The sequence below is a fragment of the Plecotus auritus genome, assembly GCF_963455305.1.
Source record: "Plecotus auritus genome assembly, chromosome: 4".
Taxonomy (NCBI): domain Eukaryota; kingdom Metazoa; phylum Chordata; class Mammalia; order Chiroptera; family Vespertilionidae; genus Plecotus; species Plecotus auritus.
In genome coordinates this window covers 177107720-177131146 of record NC_137775.1, presented here as the reverse complement: position 1 = coordinate 177131146, position 23427 = coordinate 177107720, and the positions used below count along the sequence as shown (strand labels likewise).

At 39.2% G+C, this 23427-nt stretch overlaps 1 protein-coding gene across 1 annotated transcript in view; it reads right to left on the bottom strand.

Annotated features, from left to right (window-relative positions):
* Positions 1–3020: 3020 nt before the first annotated feature.
* Positions 3021–23427, bottom strand: part of ABCB5 (ATP binding cassette subfamily B member 5) — a gene marked incomplete at its 3' end in the record, with an annotated part of 85970 nt that continues 65563 nt past the window's right edge. Inside the window, exons 20-26 of the mRNA XM_080665507.1 lie at positions 18037–18137; positions 16865–17005; positions 11240–11396; positions 10238–10435; positions 7515–7721; positions 4795–4941; positions 3021–3218 (exon numbers count right to left, since the gene is read on the bottom strand). Of these exons, the coding sequence (XP_080521633.1) occupies positions 3021–3218; positions 4795–4941; positions 7515–7721; positions 10238–10435; positions 11240–11396; positions 16865–17005; positions 18037–18137 (1149 nt within the window). The remainder of the gene's footprint in view (positions 3219–4794; positions 4942–7514; positions 7722–10237; positions 10436–11239; positions 11397–16864; positions 17006–18036; positions 18138–23427) is intronic.

Below are 23427 nucleotides of genomic sequence, written 5' to 3'. Positions count from 1 at the left end.
GCAGGGGGCAAGAATATTTAGACGAGTTTAAATTGAGGTCAATCTGGATAAGTATTAGGCTGTGAATCATAACTGGCAGAAATCAGTGTTTTCCTGAGACCAGGAAGTATTCAAGATTAGGGGATTATAATTTAGATAAGCTCTGTGGGAAATATGTGAAATTCGGCAATGTATGTTCTAGTACCAAATTATTTCAAAATTAAATAAAACCGACTTGAACTATGATAAGACTAAATATTAAATGAAAAATAAGTTAATTAAAATTACATTTACTATGTGAATGGAAAGAAAAAGTTTTTATGGACTTAAGCTAGCCAAGAATAGAAGTATATTATCCAATGGTCGACAATGACTGATCACACTATGATCAGGGATATGGTGATACAGGTAGCCCTGCTTTCTGAAATTTCCTGTTAAGCCACTTTTTTTTTTTTTTTTTAAGGAAAGACTTACATTAGTATCTGTTTTCTCTCTCCAAAAGAAACCTAAGAGGATTTTCAATTTTACGAAAAAAGGTTTAAAGTAAAATTAGTGTTCAGCATTTATTGAGCAGCCAGAGTGGCACCGCCAAGCTCCGGAACTACACTCAGCATCTCAGCACCAAGTGGCCAAGGCTTTGAACTGCCTGTGATCTGGGCATTATTTCGATTTATTTTGTGCATCTGTTAGCAAGATAAGTCCTAAGATACTAGAAAAGCCTAAGAGAGCTCATAAGGGTGTTATGCTTAGTGTAAAACTGAATGTAATTAAGCGCATTTGGTATGATTTGGTACGTTATTGTTGGGTCTGGTTTTTCCATATAAATGAATGCTACTTCTTTGCTTTATGTCATTTTGGCTTGCTAGCATAGTGGAGAAATCTATATGTGATTGTTGAAGCAAAACAATTTGCAGCTCACCAGGTTTGCTTTCCAGTAAATGTGTGTGCCTCATTTTAATATCAATAATTTCACTTGCTATGATAATTGTCTTTTTGAATTGAATCTCATAGTATTTAGTATTGAACATCTACTATATTCAAGGCCCTTTAAGAAGACAACATATCTTTAATTTACTGACTTGGTGTCCTGAATAATCTGGCCTTCATTGCTTAATGCCCTTAAGGAAATACCAAGCTGTGAACTACAAACCTAATGTATTATTATTTAATAATTAACTTATAAGTGTTTTAATGAGTGATTTAAAATTTAAAACCTAGATTTAAATTTGCTATTTTCTTTGTGTTTAAAGGTAAAAATGTTAATTCTTAATTTAGATTTTTTTTTCAGTTATAGAATACCCTCCTTTAAGAAAAAGTATAAAGATTAAAAAGTCAGACTTATAAAACCAATAAAGTGTGTGTAAATGATTGCTCATTTTGAAAATATTATTACAAGTTTTCCTCAAACTCTGAGCTCATCAAAGTAATTCCATAGCTGGTTGAAATAACTTCAGGGACAGGTGCTTTGATTCCATTAAGACCAATGTTTTAATTAGAATATATTTTAAAACCATTTAAGAACAGTACGGCATTTTAAACTGTTAAACTAAAAAGCAGCTGGCCTCCACTTACTTTCTGCCTTTAACAGCTGATAGCCCCACAGATCCTGGCAAACTGTTGAACAATTCTCAGTATATTTGTTTATTCCAGTGAAGGCAGTGACTTCATTTAAGAGAATGCTGCCTGTAGAGCATCCTTTAGAATCTTTTTAAATAAAATGCTAATCAAAATTAAGTAGGGCTATGAATTAGATGGAGTGTAGGGATTACAGAACCGGAGCCCAGTTCCCCTGCGGAGGCCTTCTGCACGTCATACCACACTGCCCTTCCCTCCAGCATGCCCTCTCTGGGAAGAGAAACCACCATGCACAGCACAGTGGCCATAAGGCTTTCAGTGCCAATGCCTCTGAACACTACATCTGGTTCTCAAACTCCCAACCCTATCTTTGTTTTGCATTTTAAAAAGTGGCATAATACACACATCATTTAAATTTTCTCCACAAGACCGTGGATGACTGACAGAGTACACTCTAGAGAGGCTGGCTGTAGTGTTACTGTAAATGAAAAGAAATAGAATTAAGAATAGAAATAAAGTCACTAGATGAAATTATATATTTAGGTAAATGGAAAACACGACTCAGATGACCAATATTGTTATTTACACAGAACTTTTAAATCATATATACATAAAATAAGGTATCTATAAAATTTAAACAAATTTACTTGATTCAATAATAATAAAGGCATTTTTAATCATTCACCCATAATAAAAGTCGCTCTTATTTTAAGTAAATAAGTGTTCATACACGGGTAGGCCTGTGACTTACTCTGCCAAACCCAAAGCTCAGGATAATGGAATATTCAGGGTGGATCATGTGAGGCATTTCACTTACTGATGAAGTGGAAATAGCTACCTAATTTGTCAGAAATTTTACATTGTAATCCTCCTATTCCCCTAACAAAGGGAAATACTTTCTGGAAACAGTGGACATTCATTAAGAGAGGAAGACTGAGAGAGATATTATGAGAGGATTTCCTGAGGTCTGAAAAAAGGACTAGTTCAAAGTACTCTAATATGTGTTACAAAATGCTGAAAATTCCAAATTAAAGTCAATTTTTTTTCCCCCTGTAATGCCACAGGCCCAACTACATCTTACTCTTTCTTTGATAAAATCTTTCAGCTTAGTTAACTGGAAAAATTTTCCCTCTTGGAACATATTCCCAGTTTCATGCAGAAGTCAATGGAAAATAGATTCACTTTGCAGAAACTGCTTTACAAGCAAGTATGCCCAAGCATTTTTATCAAGTGAAGCATACAGGCATTGTCTCCCTCAGATGAGTTTAGAACATTCTTGTTTGCTTTTACAAACCTGAAGGAAGATGGTATGTAAACAGAACATGTCTGTACTTAAAAAGCATGATTCTAGAGATGATATATACAGTCTAGGACTAGGTCCTGGAGATCAAAGCATGCCACATGATTACTAAGTACTTTCTCTTTGCATTACACAAACATCAAAACATGTGCTGACTCCAATAGTGTCACTGCACTGACTGTGCATTTACTAATTTAAAATAAATGTCTTGGTTTCTCAGGAGCTCTTGATGAGTTCCCCACTCCTTTACTTTTCCATTGTGCAGAACCACTATCAGATCTGCATTCTGTATTGTGGAGAGTCTGTGAGCCACCACTAGGCACGTCCTCCCCTTACTGGCCTGATCAAGGGCCTGCTGAACCACCTGCAAGAGAGAAGGACTTGTGATCACCAGCTCAGGTTAGATGCTAATAAACTCGCCCAAGTCAAACCAATTAATAACAGTCTTGGTTTATTTGCTTATTCCCAAGGAAGTTGCCCTACTTTGAGAAATAGTCATCCTATTCAATAGAAATCTAGAAAAAGCAATTATGGACACTTTGAGTAAGACTTAATTAGACAAGCTTTTGTGACAATGAATAAAAATGAAATGGTTATCTGTATATAAAAGTAAGTGGTTCCAAACTCAAAGTCAGAAAGTGTATTTCTGTGGAAGTAGAATTACCTAATTTACTTTCTTCATTTCTTCTCATAGTATTTTTTTTTTTTTGGTCAAATTTATCTGTAAAACTTTCCTGATTAAAACAGCATCTTAACTGCAAAGAGGTCATAAGGCTGTGTAAAGGAAATGAGACTGGAGGGTAAAAAGCAATATTTGTTGAATATATAAAATGTCCCAATGATGGATAGCTTATTTAAATCTTTGCAATAAGCCTGTAAGGTGGGGGTATTTTTACTTTTCTGATGAGTAAACCGAGATTTGAAAAGCCCTGGTCACTTGACCAAGGTCACACTGCCAGTAACTGATGAATCCAAGATAACAGCCTAGATATCTGATTTAAAAAAAAGTTTTTTCATCACACATGGTCTCCTTGGAAATCAAGAATGATAATAATCTACAAACAGCATTTGAGTGGGGTTAACCACATGAGTTCTTAGATCAGACACCCTCTATTAGAATTTAGGGAAGTCACTTAACTTTTCTAAGCCTCAGTGTTCTAATCTGTAAAATGAGCATGATGATAAAATAATCTAATTCATTGAATTGCTATGAGGCTTGACAGCATATAATAATGAGTACTCAATAAATACAGGGTAGGACAAACATAGGTTTACAGTTATGAGTATGGGAAGCACAGAGTTTATTCTTGTATTATTTTCCATACGAACAACTGTAAGCCTACTTTTGCCTTACCCTGTATTAATGATTATCTCTTATTTGACCAATGTTCATTTAACAAGTAAGTGCCTAATATGTGAAAAACTACTAGGAGACAAGGACATGGCAAAATTAAACGTCTGAAGGAATTTGCAGTATGGGTCTATGACGTGTTTGCTTCCTGGTTTCCTTCCCAAACTGAGCTAACTATAGAAGGTGGCGTAACTAGCAGGCTCCCACACTAAAGTGTAGAGCACTCTGTTACACAGGTAGATTGCCTTATTAATTTGTTTGGCTTTATGGGACTAATAACAAAATAGAAAAGTTAATTTTCTTGTGCTTTTTCTTTGAATGGAGAAACATTTCAAGTATCAGGCCCTTTTTTTGATAATGAGACAAATTCAAGAGAGAATACCTTTCCAGAACATGAGATGCCCTGTGTCCCAATTCCCTCCCACTTCCCCCATCTCTTCACCAGCCTCTAACCTTAATTAGAACTGGTGACCCTATGACTACAATTATCTCCAGGCCTTTCTTTCTCTAAACTGACCTTTATATTTTTCCATGATTCTCCACTCTCATATGTAATATTATATTCTGTGATGAAAAAAGAGGATGTTACCTTTTCATTCTCATTGTCAAGGGATGAAGTGGCCTCATCCAACAATAAAATCTTTGGTTTTCGGAGAAGAGCCCTTGCAATAGCTAGTCTTTGTTTTTGGCCGCCAGAAAGCTGTGTTCCTTTCAGTCCAACTTGTGTGTTGTATTTCTATTACAGGAACATTCAATTAAGAAAGTAAGGCTTGGTTATTTAAATTAGCATGGCAACTGTGGGTGAGAACCATCTAAATATTTCAAATTTTGCTACTCTGGAAAATTTGTGTTCCAACAACTACTGAAATATATTCTTGTGCTTTGTTGCAAATGAATGCTAAACCAGCAGTAAACACTACCATCTTATTTACATATCAAATCTAGTCACAGGCAACAGACCTTTGCCATTATGCTCCTACAAAGGAATTGTTTGAATTAAAGCATAAGAGAAAAAACAATTGGCAAAAAAAAGAAGTTCCAAGTAAACACAAATCTTTTTCCATTAAGTTACATTACCTTCTATTTTCAGGTCAACATGATTTAAAGTATCTAAACACAAGGAAATTATTGGGTCCCTTCATTTTAGCTCTTGTTAAATCTCTACAGGCATATCTCTTCAGATGCCAGGATGCTGTACTCAGTGACAGGGTGCTGCCTGGCAATAAGTTAGGGTGGCCTCACCTTTAGCACTTCACAGTGTTTCCACAGCTCTCCTGCTTACTAATGAATTACCCCTTCTCCAGTGTTTCCCTCTGTAGATGGGTAAAGGGAATGTCTCATATCCTGCAGCCTTTGGAGGCTGCTAAATCACGAGTGGTCAGTTCAGTTGGTGAAAGCAGCCTCCTGCTTGCTTTCTAGCTTGTCCTATTGAATCTTCTTCCCTCCAGGGTTTCACACTGCTTTCTAGAAGTGGTTGCCGTTTATCTAACAAATGCATGTCTATGGTACCCCAACAGGAATGGGAGGATGGATCTGTTCTACTGGAAAGCAAGTCCAAGTGTACAGCCTTCTAAAGGTGGATCCTGTAGCCGCACCACAGAGAAGATGCAGCATGTGATTATATGCTGTTCATTTTGTCTTGGTACCATGGAGATGCTTGAATCAATTACCTTTCCCTTCACATCTGACTGTCACTGGGGCAAAGCTGGTATTGAGAGAGCCTGTGACACAGCCTTATGACAAATATGTCTACTTCATTCAAAACTCATTTTTTAATTTAAAATGCCCAGTTGCTTTCTTTATATCAAACAATGGATGTCTGAATTGCTAAAGCTCAGTGGAAGTGTTTTTTCTTAAGTGAAATGCTGTACAAAGAAAACAGACTTCACCTATCTCCTCTGACATTTTATCTGGGAATGCCAGCAGGCTGGACCTCTTCCTCCTAAAATATTTTGTAAAATTTGGAATTATAGGGTAGGGCAATCTGAAAACAATGTCATTCATTTCCACACACTGCAAAATTCCCATCTAAAGTAGAGATCTAACCTCAAACCAAATGGCTTCTTAATATGGACCTGGGGCTAAAGGCCACTTGGGTCCTGGAGGGAACATAAAAAAGATCTAATCCTAAATCAATTGCATTCTGGAAAATCCATGGGGGCCCTGGGGTGGAGTTGCAGGGTGGTTCCAGTGGTCAAAGCCCTATTCAAGAAGCCACGGTGTGGCTTCACTGAGCTGCCACTGTGTGATATTGTGGGGACTATGGCGCATCTATACCTGGTCTGTTTCTCAGAGGAGCCTTAAGACCAAGGTGGTGTTGCAACTCATCTCCCATGCTCCAGGTTGATATTTCCAAGTGCCTGAAGGTCATCTGCATGGCATATACCACAGATGTATTACCCTTAGCACCCTTCAAATTAACTCCCTGGTATTCACCCTCCTGAATCCCCAAAGGTTATATAAGGTGTCCAGGAAGGCATTTACAAAGGTGACATTTGAAAGAGCTTGAAAGTTAAGCAGCTGGTTCTGCAAAGAGCCAGAGGAAGGGAGGTCCCAGCTGAAGAAAAAACAAGTGCAAATGTCCTGAGGTAGGGAAGAACTTGACGTGTTCCTGAGATAGAAAAGAGGCCAGTGTGGTTAGAGCAGAGCCAGCACATGGTGAGGAAGGAGTTGGAGAGGTATACAGGGCCAGATCACAGAAAGCCTTGCCAGCCACATGAGGAATTTGGACTTTATTGTAAGTGCAAAGGGATACCATTAAGAAGTTTTCAACTAGGAGTTTTTCAACATAAAAAGTAATGTTTTTAAAGGATCCCTCTAGTTGCTGTGAGGAAGAAGAATAATAAATAATAAATATATTAAATAATAATTCAGTGAATATTAAAATAGTTTTGTCTTGGAAAAAGAGTCACATAAAAATTTCAAACTTTGCGCCGAAACCGGTTTGGCTCGGTGGATAGAGCGTCAGCCTGCGGACTAAAAGGTCCCAGGTTCGATTCCGGTCAAGGGCATGTACCTTGGTTGCGGGCACATCCCCAGTGGGAGGTGTGCAGGAGGCAGCTGATCGATGTTTCTCTCTCATCGATGTTTCTGACTATCTATCACTCTTCCTTCCTCTCTGTAAAAAATCAATAAAATATATTTAAAAAAAAAATTTCAAACTTTGCTTTTATATATAACTTTACATTAGACGCTGGTAATAAATACATTGTATAACACATAGAGCACATAAAACAACCATTTAACCTCACTGAACTACTTAGGCTAAGTTGGCAGCTTTGAAGTTCAAGATTTCAGATATTTTCTTACCTCAGGGAGACCCTCAATAAAAGAATGGATATTTGCTGCACTTGCTACTTCTTTTATCTCATCTAATGGCACAACACGGCTGGTGTCACCATAGGCGATGTTCTCAGCAATGCTAGAGTTGAAGAGCACAGGCTCTTGAGAAACGATTGCTATTTGGGAACGAAGCCATTGTACGTTCAATTCCTTTGCATCCACACCATCAAATAGCTGCCAAAACCAGAATGGAGAATGGTATGTAAAGATCCAACACTGTATCATGTTACAGTTCACTGTATTCAAACATACAAATCATAACAAGAAGGTTAGGCATTTAAGCTATTTAGTAGTATAATGTTACTCAAGGAAGGCTCATAAATCATATGTCTCACACAAGCGGACAGTGAGTAAATGACTAAAATGCCAACTCCTAAACTTACTTGACATTTCTAGGAATGGCCATATATCCTAGAGACCTACGCACAGTCTAGAATAGAGCCTGCTGCTCTGTACTAAAGTCCCGTGGAAAATGACCAACCTCCACCGTAAACAGGACCCCACTTTATTAAAGCGCAGAAAGAGAGTATGTATAGACTGATATAGTAGCCCACATGTAGAAATATGTCATTTTGCACACAGCCATGTTTATTTATATGTCCATAAAACATCAATCAACCTACTCTATGAGGGGGCTATTTAGGCACCAGGGAAATAGTGGTAAATAAGACAAAGCTCTTGCCCTCTTGCACCTTATATTCTGGTGGAGAGAGGCAGGCAATAATCACACTAACAAAGAACTCAAACTAGAAAAAGAAAGTGTCATGAAGACAGGATAATGGGAGAGAGAATGATTGAGGATGTGGGGATGTGGAATGAATGTGGGTGGATGCATTATTTTCTATGGGGTTATGTAAGAAGCCCTACCTAAAAGCAGCATTTACAGGGGTGGGCAAACTTTTTGACTCGAGGGCCACAATGGGTTCTTAAACTGGACCGGAGGGCTGGAACAAAAGCATGGATGGAGTGTTTGTGTGAACTAATATAAATTCAAAGTAAAGGAGCGGAGGGGAGAGCAAGAGAACCGGATAGAACAGCCAGATCCGGCCCGCGGGCCGTAGTTTGCCCAAGGCTGATTTAGACTGAGACATGAATGATGAGAAGGAGCCAGCAAAGAAGAGTAAAAACATTCTAACCAGCATAATAGGAAGATCAAAGACCCATAAGTAAGTTTAAAGAACATAGACACACAGTATACAGTGAGCTGGGTGTGGGGAGGGTGATAGGGAAGGAGTTTGGAGAGAGAGGCAGGTACCAGATCATGAAGGACCTTGACTGATGCTATGGACTATGGGTTACTCTAACTGTGATGGGAAACCATTGGGGGTTTTAAAGGAGGGAGTGTCAAATGCTATGTGCAGACAGATGAATGGTACCTAATACTAGTACTCACTGTGGACTTATTATTGGTAAAAAGGGAGCCATTTTGGACCATTCCATTCTGCAAACAGTCATTGAGAATCTGTGATAGGGAAAAGACTGTAAATTGCAAGAAAATAAGGACTAATAAGGACTGATAGAAGTCTGACTTTTAGAGGCTTATGCTTTTTTGTGAGAAGAAAGAGGCAGAACAGGAGGTTGTGTTTGTGTATGTGGTGGTGGTTGGGGGGAGAGGATTAGTGAAAACCTGAATATACTGTAGAGTAAGAAAAGTCCCAGGTGAGAAAAACAGTCTTTGGAGTTCAAAGGAGGAAGAGGTTGCATTTTTTTTTTTAATATTTTTATTGATTTTAGAGGAAGGGAGAGGGATAGAGAGATAGAAACACCAATGACAAGAATCATTGATTGGCTGCCTCCTGCACGCCCCCTTCTGGGGACCGAGCCCGCAACCCAGGCATGTGCCCTTGGCCGGAATCGAACCTGGGACCTTTCAGTCTGCAGGCCGACACTCTATCCACTGAGCCAAACCGGCTAGGGCCATTTTTTTTTTTTTTTTTTTTTTTTTTGAGATCAGATTGCAGAACTTAATAGAACTGATTCTGGTTAGCCCTAATCATGCACAAAGTTTTGGGAATTGGAGGTGGAAGGGTTGAAGATGGTCAGTGGGAACAGCAAAAGCCTGAGCCAGAGAAGCAGAGGAAACTATTATCTCTGTCTTAAACCAAAACAAAATAAAGAGCCCGGGTATGGATATTAGGCTGGTCCTCCAACACCTGTATTTTATTTTATTTATTTATTTTATTTTATTTATTTATTTTTTTTAATATATTTTATTGATTTTTTTACAGAGAGGAAGGGAGAGGGATAGAGAGTTAGAAACATCGATGAGAGAGAAACATCAATCAGCCGCCTCCTGCACACCTCCTACTGGGGATGTGCCTGCAACCAAGGTACATGCCCTTGACCGGAATCGAACCTGGGACCCTTCAGTCTACAGGCTGACGCTCTATCCACTGAGCCAAACCGGTTTTGGCAACAACACCTGTATTTTAAAAGAATTCCATGGCTTATAAGATGAAAATTTCTACCACCATAATGGCTGAAGAACCTTTGGGTCTTTACACTTAGCATCAAAGTCCTATCCATCTTTCTATTATTGGTTTGCTTGTCCTCTTAGTTAAGGGATAGTTTTTTTCTTTCTTTTAACTACTGTACTGTTTGCCCTACCAGTGAAGATACTTAAACCCAAGAGAATGTTTAAGAATAGCACCACTAATCCCCAGATAAGTTGTATTTAAATTAAGTCTTACTATTTGTCCTCTCATGGGATCATAAAATCTCTGCAGAAGTTGGACAGAAGTGCTTTTCCCACAGCCACTGCTCCCAACAAATGCTACTGTCTTCCCTTTCTCAATACTGAGGGATAAGCCACGGAGGATGAGAACATCTGGGCGACATGGATAGAAGAAAGAGACTTCCCGAAACTCTATATTCCCTTCACATATGTCCTGTGAAAGAAAGTTGGCAGTGTTTAGAAAGGTTGTAACACATTATAGCACATTGGCTTAGCACTTTCTGACAATTGAACATGTTTCCACACTAATTTAATTTAATTTAAAAAATATATTTTTTTTGACTTTTTGCAGAGAGGAAGGGAGAGGGATAGAGAGTCAGAAACATTGATGAGAGAGAAACATCGATCAGCTGCCTCCTGCACACTCCCCACTAGGGATGTGCCTGCAACCAAGGTACATGCCCCTGACCAGCATCGAACCTGGGACCCTTGAGTCCGCAGGCTGATGCTCTATCCACTGAGCCAAACCGGTTAGGGCCACACTACTTTAATTTTAAACATCATATTCCTCTCTGTGGAGCTGCTGCCTGCACATTGGTTTCTGTTACTTTTTAAAAATATATATTTTATTGATTCTTTACAGAGAGGAAGGGAGAGGAAGAGAGTGTTAGAAACATCCATGAGAGAGAAACATCAATCAGCTGCCTCCTGCACACCCCCCACTTGAGATGTGCCTGCAACCAAGGCACATGCCCTTGACCGGAATCGAACCTGGGACCCCTGAGTCCGCAGGCCGACACTCTATCCACTGAGCCAAACCAGTCAGGGCTAGTTTCTGTTACTTTTGTTTAGATTTTTATATCTGCGCTTCTTGTTGTCTTCACTACTGGACTTCACAAAGTTGCTTAAAAGCCCAGGTTTCCATCAGCTTCACTACCCAGGCATAGTCCAGTCTAGAGATTAGCTTAATACGGACAATTAACAATCAGTGGACATTGAAAATCATAGTTGTGCTTACTGGTTTTTTCCCTTCTTGACTATAGCTTTCTATAGTTGGTTTCTTTTCCAATAAAGCAAACAGATGTGCAGCCCCGGATTTGGCTCTCGAATATTCAGGTGCCAAAGCAAGTGTTTCTCCAATGGCCATAGCTCCATATGCAATTGCAGTAAAAACTCTATCAAAAGATAAAGCATTTGAATCTAGTTAGGTTCATTTCAAACAATGGGGCTCTAAAAGTAAAGGAAAAAGCAGGCACAGGAATATAATCTTTTGATCCAGACAACACCACTAATGCTGAAGGCCCAATAATGAGCTTTCTTGTAATTTTCTAACACGTAGTTATTGTCCCTTGCTTTGTACACCACAATAACCTTTGAAGTTCAGGTAATGTTAAAAGTTTCTCTTCCAGCCGAAACCGGTTTGGCTCAGTGGATAGAGCGTCGGCCTGCGGACTGAGGAGTCCCGGGTTCGATTCCGGTCAAGGGCATGTACCTTGGTTGCGGGCACATCTCCAGTGGGAGGTGTGCAGGAGGCAGCTGGTCGATGTTTCTCTCTCATCGATGTTTCTAGCTCTCTGTCCCTCTCCCTTCCTCTCTGTAAAATATCAATAAAATATATTTTAAAAAAAAAAAAAAAAAAAAAAAAAAAGTTTCTCTTCCAGATAAGAGATACAGATCAAAGGTCCTAACTAGTGAATGTTTTCATATACGTGATGCCATCTGATCACCTAGGAGATAAGGAGGGCAGGAACTCATACAACTTTTTAACAAATAAGAAACTCTAGCCTAAAGAAATCAAGCCATTTGCCTAGGGTCACATAACTGTGAAACCGTAGGACTGGACCTTGAACTTCCTTGTTCATTGTTTTCCCTTACATGGTGCTGTTTCCAATGGAAAGCTGGACTGAACTCTAGATGTCTGCGTGTTGGAGTTTGTTATCACTTGTTTCCGTATTAGCATCTTCAGAAGGCCCTAAATATCAAATCTCACTTGATTTGTCTCCTTTACTTCCCTTCAGTCATTGATCCCTCTATTTAGACTTCTTATCTTGTCCTCCTCTCCTCTGGATAATCTCTGGGAGGGGTGGGGCAGGAGTTGGGTGGCTGCCATTGCAGTGAACACTAAAAGAAGACTTTCCTGTTCTCCTTGTTTTAGCTAACTAAGGTTGCTTTCCTGATTACAATGATGACTCACAGTTCTTCCAGGGCTTCCCAGCCTAGCAGAGCAAAGCTGGTGGTGGAGGCCTAGCTTGCATCTTTATCCCTTATTATTGCAAGCTATCAACCTGCTATCAATATTTATTGAAAACCTGCCTGTTTTGGTCAGTAAAGACTTTGGTTCTGTCTCTCAGGCAGTTTTCAAAGCTGTGGCTTTTATTATTACTGTACTGAAGGCTGTCAGGCCTTGATTCTTTCTTAGCCATGTGTTCTACTTAGCTTCCTGCTAATACATATCGTATAGCAAAGAAGGAGAAACAGAGGAAAGCTCAGTAGTGGGGATATGAAGATTTACAGAAACCTCTGCTAGGCAGTAATGGTTTCTGAACCAATTTGCAAAGGGCAAGTCAGCTAGAAACTAACTTAGAGGCACTAAAAATCAGAGAGGAGAAAATTATATTGTGTTTTTCAAAGTGTGCACAATTATAGGGAAGTGAGTCAAAAGTGTTACCTGGGCTAACAGAGGCAGAGGGGAGAGTTTTACTAAACATACATGTGTATGAGAACGTAAACAAGAGATTGTCTAAATGCCTGTGCATTCGTTGCAAGGCAGCAGAGTGAAAATGGAATCACCTTTTAAAAAATGCTCATCTCAGAGAAACTTCTGTAACAACAGAGATAAAGATAGCTTCTACCATAGAAAATGTATGTTGCCCCACCCCCCCCTTTTTTTTTGAGGAAAAAGTTAAGGCTTATATTAGCCATGCTGATAAACTGATATTATGAGCACATCAAGGCATTCTGCTGTTAAAACTTCCTTTGTGCCTCTCCCTTTAAGGCTTTAACACTATTATTTCTGAAATAACACTATTATTTCTGAAAGAGAGACAATTTATCCATTCCTATAGCTATAAATCATGAAAATACATCCTCATTTTATAGGGTGAGTAAAACATCTTTATATTTAACAATAAACTAAAATATGACTTCCCCAATTTTTATATAATTCTAGGAGGTTTCTGGTAGTGGCCAAAAGAAAACTCTAAGGTTTTAAGCAACTATGGAGAGCAGACTGGGATTCAGTCCCCATACCCCTATTTCTTTCTTTTTAAAAAATTTTTTTAAAAAAAATATATTTTTATTGATTTCAGAGAGGATGGGATAGGGAGAGAGAGATAGAAACATCAATGATGAGAGAGAATCATTGATCAGCTGCCTCCTGAATGCCCAACATTGGGGATCGGGCCTGCAACCCAGGCATGTGCCCTTGACCGGAATTGAACCAGGGACCCTTCAGTCCACAGGCCGACACTATCCACTGAGCCAAACCAGCTAGGGTCCCATACCCCTATTTCTTAAAGAAAGTGTGATCCTCAGATTGTGTGCCTCAGAATAATCTGGAATATTTGGTAAAATGTAGATTCCTGGCCCTATACCAGATCTACAAATATCTGGGTTAGATTTGTGGGGGGAGCTTCAGATGGCTGCATTTTAATCAGCTCCATGATTGGTGAGTTAGGACACTGTTGATTTAGAGAATGACACAAAGTTCTTTTTACTTAAGGGGGATTCTAGTAGGAGGGATTCTTTGTAATCTCTTCCACTCAGTTAGTTGATTAGATAGAAAGCTGTCGATCACTCTAGATTCTGGAAGGCACAGTCTTCTAGGCCAGGTGTAAAGAGACACTTGTGACATATTCATGGTAGTTGGGGGCTACATTGGGTTTCTAAGAAGATTGGAGACTTTGATGTTGAAGACAAACCTCATCTGATCACATTTTTTGCACAGCCATGTACCCATATTTCCCAGAGACTCTTTCCTTTGCCCGTACTATAAAAGTATGGGTAGCCTTATTTTGACTGTAGACTGGTGTATGAAACTCAAAATGTGATATTAGTTGCCTTAGCTCAGAGAGCTCCCTGTTTCTTTCCTCAGGACACTGGGCAACACCAATGTGATAGTGTTCATTAATCATTACTCTTATGTTAATATTCTATATATGTTCTGAGAGCTAAAATGCTTGTCTCCAGAAATTAACCTTTTTATGAATTTAATGTAAGTAATTCATGAAATGTGGTACACCAGAAGGAGAAGAAAGTTTTGTATTGGGGCCTTTTGATTCTCTTATATTTTAGGGTCATAAAATAACATTAAACAAGTTACTTGTTCCATTTATGTTAAGAATCAATCCAGTCCTAGATATTCAAATGTTCACAAAGCTATGCCAGAAGTTTTTAAAAATATAATTTTACAGAAAGATTCTATGCAAAATTGTCTACAGAATTAGTAACAATAGTAATAATAATGATGATAATAATAAAAAATGTCTACCAAGCAAAGCCTCTGCCATGTTGAATCATGAACTAAAATCTGTGCTGTGGCACTTGCTGATTAAGTGACTTTGGGCCAAGTTAGGTAATTTCCTTCTTGAGTCTTAATTTTCCCCATCTGTAAAATGGGCATTATAATATTTCACAAGGTAGTTGAGAAGACTAGTCAGATAATGCATGAAAAATCCTTAATACCTGAGTAAGGTTTGTTATTATCGTGATTATCATATGAACAGAATGGTTGGCATCTTCAAAGGCCCTTTTCAAGAAACATCCTGCCTAATTTCACTTGCAGGCATGATAGTGATCAGCATGATGTTGAGGTTGTATGATTTTTTTGTTTGTTAATCCTCACCCGAGGATATTTTTTCCATTGTTTTTTTTTTTTAGAGAGTGGCAGGAGGGGGAAAGGGAGGGCCTTAGGTAGGAGCGGAGGGAGAGAGAGAGAGAGAAACAGAGACGGAGATGTATCAATAGAGATACATCAATTGGCGACTGGGGCACTCAGCCAATGCTCTAACCACTGAACTATCAGCCAGGGCAAGGTTGTATCATCCTTTAACTAAGAAAATTCTTTACTTAGTTTTAATCTAAACGAATCTCAATATGTAGAAGTAGACTCCCAATTACAAACATCCTATTTTTATATAAATAGTTGTCTTTGACTTAGTCCCAGTCCTGCTATCAAAGTACCTGGTGTTAGACGTGTGGATATAGAAGGGAAGAAAAACAGAAGAATCTGTGAAAAACAGGAGTAATGTGAAAACATTGACTCTGGAAGCACATTTCCAGGAATGACTAGACTGCTTAATTATGCGATCCAAATTTCCCCTTTTATTTTTGATTTAGTCATTCATTCAATAAATATTTATTATGTGCCTACTATGTGCCAAGCTTTTGTTTTTGGTTCTAGGGCAACATTAGTGACCAAAACAGGTTAAGCTCTGCTCTCCCTAAGCTTACAGTCTATGCAGTCAATAAATAAGGAAACAAAAAAGATAATTTTATATTGTGGTAAGTGTTATACATAAAACATGTAATAGAGAGTGATGATGAGGAGGGGCAAGGGGACTACTTAGGGCCATCAGCATAAGTCTCTCTGAAGAATGCACTTAGGAGCAGAGGCCTGGATGGTGAGAAAGAGGCAACTCTGCAAAGACCTGGGGAGTTATTATATGAGACAGAAGGAAGACTGATTTACAGTCATCTATATATATATATATAAAAGGCTATATACAAAGTGTCCCCTCAGGAGTTTGACGGGGAGACTGGGAGTTTGATCACTTGCTATGACGTGTGCTGACCACCAGGGGGCAGTACAGACCATGTTGGGTGACCAGTGGTGGTGGCGGGGCACTGAGGGAGCGAGGGAAGGAGGAAGCAGGGAGGTGAGGAACCTGATAGGCCCTGATCACCAGCCAGGCCTATGGACCCTACCTGTGCATGAATTTCATGCACTGGGCCGCTAGTATTTGATAAAACCATATCCACTTTGAGAGTTCCATGAAGCCTCACAGATTCTGGAGGAATGGATGACCAGAAGGCATAGTTTACCCCTCCTCACATCCCCAAATTCTAATAAACTGAAACAGGAGCAATTTAGTTAGGAACTGAATTTAGATTACCTGTATTATATCACTATCAGTATTTTATCAGCTAGACCAGTGGTCGGCAAACTCATTAGTCAACAGAGTGGCAAACCGCGGCTCGCGAGCCACACCGCAGGTTTTTTTTTGTTTGTTTTTTTAAAAAAATATATTTTATTGATTTTTCACAGAGAGGAAGGGAGAAGGATAGAGAGAAACATCGATGAGAGAGAAACACCAATCAGCTGCCCCCTGTACACCCCCCTACTGGGGATGTGCCCGCAACCAGGGCACATGCCCCCGACTGGAATCGAACCCGGGACCCTTCAGTCCGCAGGCCGACGCTCCATCCACTGAGCCAAACCGGTTAGGGCGGCCACACCGCAGTTTGCTGACCACTGAGCTAGACTACACTTACATATATAAAAAAACAAAAAAAAATTAAAAAGTTTCCACAGCATGCCTTTCCCACATATATGATTAAAATGATAATGCTATAAACTACACACATTTCTGGTCATTTTAAGTACATGATTCATTTACAAGGTTTATATTTTTGTACAACTTACATAAACATGCCCTCTGGGGTCATTCGTCCTGCTTGAATTAAATAGACTCCAAATCGAAACCCCACTGCATAGGCAAAATATACAAAAGCATGGCTGAATGCATAACAGATTCCAATGATCTGTGCTTTCTTCAGGGTATTTCTGAAATGCACAAAGTTTACTAAATAATGGGTCATAAGGTATACCAAGCACATTTTAATAAATGTAGAGTAATGAATATAGGAGACTAGACATATTATTTAGGAGACATACATTTTTCTAAGAATTAGTTATTTTTTAACTACTAAAAGTTATTATAGAGAAAACAGAAAATGTAATGATTTTCTCTATAGCTATACACTTAAAATAAAATAAAAACCTGATTTGAGAGAGAAACATCTATTTATTATTCCACTTATTTATGCAGTCATTGGTTGCTTCCTGTATGTGCCCTTTCCGGGGATCAGACCCACAACCTTGGTGTATTGGGATGATGCTCTAGCCAACTAAGCTACCCGGAGAGGGCTTATAGCCATACACTTAATTCAGAATAACAAGTTGCCTCTATTTACTTTCAAATGAATGGATAAGTCTGTCAGAGGACAGTTAATGAAAGAGTTAAGGAGATCTGGTTTAGAAGTTAAAATATTTTCTATCCTAATCTTTCACTAGGAGATTAAATGGTGAAATTAAAGGTCAGTACCAACCACAAGCATGTACATAACAGAGTATAAAACTCTCTCTCTGATAAAGTAATACAAAGAGTATCAAAGAGTAAATGTAATTAGGATGACTAGTTTAAAATTAAAAGGGGTGATCACATTTATTATGTACATATTTGTTTTAAAAATGTGAACCATTTTAGAGATTCAATTTAAAAGGCTGAGCACTCTTTTTTTTTTTTTTTTTTGAATATATTTCCCCAGTCATACTTTAGGAAAATAAGAAAAAGGTACACATTTAGTAAAAGCACATGGCAATGTGGGAGGAACTAAAACATATTCTAACCGTGCTTATTTTTTATTCCTCTTTTAGTCTCCTCTTGGTGAAGCCAAATGAGAAATTATGATATGTCATTGTTAGGAAAGATTCCAGAGAAAATGGATTGGCAGGCAAATCACTGGGGTCATCAGGAGTACAGCCTTTATAGGAGCAAACTCTAGTTAATGGAGTCAGTATGGATCTACAATCACCTGTGCTGAGTCTGAAGCGTCTCGTCATACTTTTGCTCAAAAGCTTTTTCTCTTGTCAATGATACTATTGTACGTATATTCTCCACAGCTTCAGTGGCTATCTTATAAAATAGGACAATAAAAGAGAGAAATAAAATTAATAATGGTTAAAATTCTCCTGGTTGTGAATTTCAGTCATTTATACAGGGGATATATTGAGTACATCAAGGCAGTAAGTTTTCCTAATGAGTTTTTTTAGCTTCCTCTTTTCTTTCCCCAAAATAAGATAAGAAAATAACATTTCAGGATAACAGCCTCAATGAAAACTTTTAAAAAGATTTAGTCCACTGACCTAAATTTAGCTCCTGTCAAGTCTTCACTGAACTTCTATTTAAACTGGTTCCATAGGCAGAAGGATAGGATCAAACAGTAGTGAGCATTATGTTCATATGTAATTATGCAAAGGAACTGCCCTATGAATTACAAGATAATTCAAGGAGAAGACAGTAGAGAGAATAAAATAACTATTTTATTCTAGCACAGAAAGGCAAATAGCAATCAAAAGACCCAGGAACATTGCAGTAAAGGAAGATTGGGGTATGGCTACAGAATTCTTTATAAGCTATAGTCATTTCTCATTTTCATATCTGTGAACTTAAAAAATACTTAATTCAAATATAATGAATGCTTTCCCATATTTATATAGTTTTAAAAAGGAGTAATCATGTAGGATCCAAAATGGAGGAGGCTTTTTGCTTAGACCAACTTCTGGAACATGAGAACACATGTTGGCTGGGAAGAGGACCTTCCTGCTTTTGCATTCTGTTTCCAGATTGGCAGAGGTGGCTATGAGACTGGGCAAGATTTAGGTGGACACCAAATGGTCTTTGAAGGAGAATTTGGGTTACAGGAAAAGACTAGGTTTCTGGACTGTAGTCAGGAAACCTGGATTCTACTCTCAATTTTGATGTTCTGTTTGAAATTCTCATTAATTTCAAAATGAACTCAAAGAAACCTCAATTTGTAACATTCTGTGGTATGCAAGATAAATGGAGAAGAATGCTGAAACTTTGAGAAAAAAATAAAAATGATTTTAAAAATCGGTGATCATTTTTCACAATGGAGAAAGGACTATTATCAATTTAGAACCTTAGAAAATAGTCTTAAAAAAAAAAACACTAATATGGCCATTTTAAGTCTGAAAATAAAACATTCGGTGATTTGTCAAAATCTACACATGCAACCAAAGAAGGAATAATATGTTTTATTGTCCATATTTGAAGTTTTAATGTTTGGTAAATTGACTGATTTAAAGGTACTGGGAAAGCTATTGCCTATTTGATTGAAGTTACTGATTATATATTCTGTGCTTACTCTAATAATATAAAAAGCAAAAGTCAAAAGGCACAGATACAACTAAAGTTCATGACATAAAAATTAAGATGAGTAAAATATAATTAGTTAGGGTCCCATTAATTTGGAAGTTGTGATCATTTGCATACAGGCAGAGTTAAGCAAACAACTTTTCACTATGTCTGAGGCAAATATATAGTAAGTATTTCAGTCTGTACTGCCCAAGCATACATTCCAAAGGTCCTTATCTAGTACAAGAATGGTGGAAAAGCCCCAAGGTCATACAAACCAGATTTAGATGAGTCATGTGCTTGGCATCCCTCTTCATGAATATTCATGCTATTTATAATGTGCCAACTGCAACACAGTCAGTTTTACAGACCATAAGTGATATGTATTTTTTATAAATACATTTTTATTGATTTCAGAGAGGACGGGAAAGGGAGAGAGAGATAGAAACATCAATGATGAGAATCAGTAATCAGCTGCCTCCTGCATGCCCCCTGTTGGGGATCGAGCATACAACCTGGGCATGTGCCCTGACCAGGAATTGAACCGTGACCTCCTGGTTCATAGGTCAATGCTCAACCACTGAGCCACACTGGTTGGGCAACCATAAGTGATATTAAAATCATTTTCATATTCAGAGGATGTTTACCAGTGTGATAAAGATCTCTGCAACCATATCTTGAGAACAGCTTAAAGACTTGGGGATGGATAGCCAAGATAAGACTCCTTGTTTACATGATGCATCCTCCAAAAGGCTGTCATAAGAAACAGGCTTTGGACCTGTACCAAAATGAAAGCCACGAAGAGTAGGATAGAAGGCCCTAACTGGTTTGGCTCAGTGGATAGAGCGTTGGCTTGTGGACTGAAGGGTCCCAGGTTCGATTCTGGTCAAGGGCATGTACCTGGGTTGCAGACACATCCCCAGTAGGAGGTGTGCAGGAGGCAGCTCATCGATGTTTCTAACTCTCTATCCCTCTCCCTTCCTCTCTGTAAAAAATCAATAAAATATATTAAAAAAAAAAAAAGAGTAGGCTAGAAGGCCCACAAAAAAAAAAAAAAAAGAATTGGGAAAGTAATGTACTGCCTTGCCTGCCCCTGGAGAGAATGGGTGGGTAGAGATGGATGGACACTTGACAGGTTGACAGGGATGTTGTACAAGGGAGTCAGTCCTACTTTGGGTGCCTGATTAAATCAAATGACACCTCTTTCAATTGTTAGAGGTTATGATATAGTACTAATGTTTCCCTAAATCCCCAATATAGTTACTGTTTTTATGGATATAATTGATCCTGAGAAGCTTAAATATATCAAAGCATTTTTTTAAGAAATTAAATTGCTCATTTTGATCAGCATAAAAATGGTTCTTGTCTAAAACCTTGTCTTAGTCACTATCAATTTTAAAAAAGTGCACCACTATGTATGCAGTAACTATTATATTTCTTCTTTCTTTTGAAAAATAAAATACCCGGAATTGTTCAAGAATATGTAATTATTCAGTAATCAGAGAATAAGGAATCACATGTTAGCAAGTTCCCCCATCAGATTGTAACAGTAACAATGGCTGACATTACTGAGTACTTACTGTCCAGATCAAGCATGTCAAACTCAAAGGATAATATGGGCCAAATAAACAAGGTTTAAATTTATGTGGGCCACAAAAAAACAAAAGCTTCAATATTCATAGAAACGTAGGTTTATTTCGATAGAGACGTGCTGAATACAAAGGGCTGAAATAAATGAGTAATCGTTAACATAAAATAATAGAACATTTTAATAAAAATTAATATTTTTTTCTTGAACATTAACTTACCAGACACTGAATAACTGCACAAATTAATAAACATAATGCAAATAAACCTATTTTTCTTGTTCTCCAACAGCGAAATATTTCCTGTTGTGTACACCAAACAAATCAGTACAACAAGCATGTCAAACTCACAGCCCATGGGCTGCATGTGGCCCACAACAAATATTTTTGCGGCCCAGCCAATACAACGGATGTAAGAAATGTTTTAATAAAAATTTCATAATTTAATTTTTACAATATCCTGTTATATATAATTCTATCTAATAAAAGAGAAACATGCAAATTGACCATACCTCCACTATATCCACAAGCCACACCCACCAGCCAATCAGGAGCGAGTATGCAAATCAACCCAACCAAGATGGCTGCGGCCACAAGCTGGAGCAAGCAGGAGGCTTGGGTTGCCCCCGGCTATGGAGAAAGCCAAGCTTCCCCTGCCCTGGCCTGCCCTGGGTTCCGCTCAAGGCTACAAAGTTTGAATTATAGAAGATAAATAAATCCCAGATACCTGCTTCCAGACTATGCTTGGGTCGCTGGGGGGCGTGGCCAGCCTGCAAACCACCACAGGCCCCTTGCCCAGGCCACCCCACGCCTCAAGGGAACCCCCACCCTGATCTGGGACACCCTTCAGGGCAAACCAGCCAGCCCCCACCCGGGCACCAGGCCTCTATCCTATCTAATAAAAGAGTAATATGCAAATTGACTGTCACTCCAACACACAAGATGGCTGCCCCCATGTGGTCAAAGATGGCTGCCACAAGATGGCCAGCAGGGGAGGGAAGTTGGGGGCAACCAATCCTGCAGGGAAGGGCAGTTGGGGGGGACCAGGCCTGCAGGGGAGGACAGTTCAGGGGGACCGGGCCTGCAGAACAGGGCAGTTAGGGGTGACCAGGCCAGCAGGGGAGGGCAGTTGGGGGGACCAGGCCTACGGGGAGGGCAGTTGGGGGGCAGACCAGACCAGCAGGGGAAAGCTGTTAGGGGCAATGAGGCTGGCACGGGGAGGGCAGCTAGGAGTGACCGGATCGGCAGGGGAGGGCAGTTAGGGGGGACCAGGCCTGCAGGGGAGGGCAGTTGGGGGCAACCAGGCCAGCAGGGGAGGGTAGTTAGGGGTGACCAGGCTGGCAGGGGAGGGCAGTTAGGGGCAATCAGGCTTGCAGGGGAGCAGTTAGGCATCAATCAGGCTGGCAGGGAGTGGTTAGGGGGTGATCAGGCTGGCAGGCAGAAGTGGTTAGGGGCAATCAGGAAGGCAGGCAGGCGAGCAGTTGGGAGCCAACAGTCCTGGATTGTGAGAGGGATGTCCGGCTGCCCAGGGATCGGGCCTAAATGGGCAGTTGGACATCTCTCGAGGGGTCCCAGATTGGAGAGGGTGCAGGCTGGGCTGAGGGACAGCCACCCCCCCCTTCCGTGCACGAATTTTGTGCACCGGGCCTCTAGTTATTAATAACAAACTACAACCTTTGCTAATGACTGATTAGTATAATCATGTTAGATTTATTTCCCTTATGCGCCTTACACGCAGGCCCATCATTTCTCTCCACTAATACTAGCAGCAAATATTTTAGCAGCCGATTGCCATGTCATTAGTCTTGTACTGACTTGTGTGCACAACAGGAAATATTTCACTTTCGGAGAACAAGAAAAATAGGTTTATTTGCGTTACGCTTATTAATTTGTGCAGTTATTCAGTGTCTGGCAGGTTAATGTTCAAGAAAAAAATATTACTTTTTATTAAAATGCTCTATTATTTTATGTCAACGATTACTCATTTATTTCAGCCCTTTGTATTCAGCATGTCTCTATCGAAATAAACCTATGTTTCTATGAACATTGAAGCTTTTGTTTTTTTGTGGCTCACGTAAACTTAAACCTTGTTTATTTGGACTGTTAGCCTTTGAGTTTGACATGCTTGCAGTACAAGACTAATGATGTGGCAATCGGCTGCTAAAATATTCGCTGCTATTATTAGTGGAGAGAAATGGTGAGCCAGTGTGTAAGGAAAATGAATGCAACACAATTATAGTAACCAGTCATTAGCAAATGTTGTAGTTCGTTATTAATAATTATGCATAACAGGATATTGTAAAAATTAAGTTACGAAATTTTTATTAAAACATTTCTTACATATCATTATATTGGCTAGGCTGCAAAAATATTCATTGTGGGCCACATGTGGTCCACGGGCCACAAGTTTGACATGCTGGGTCCAGGTACTATTCTAAGTGTTCTGCATATAACAATGGTAA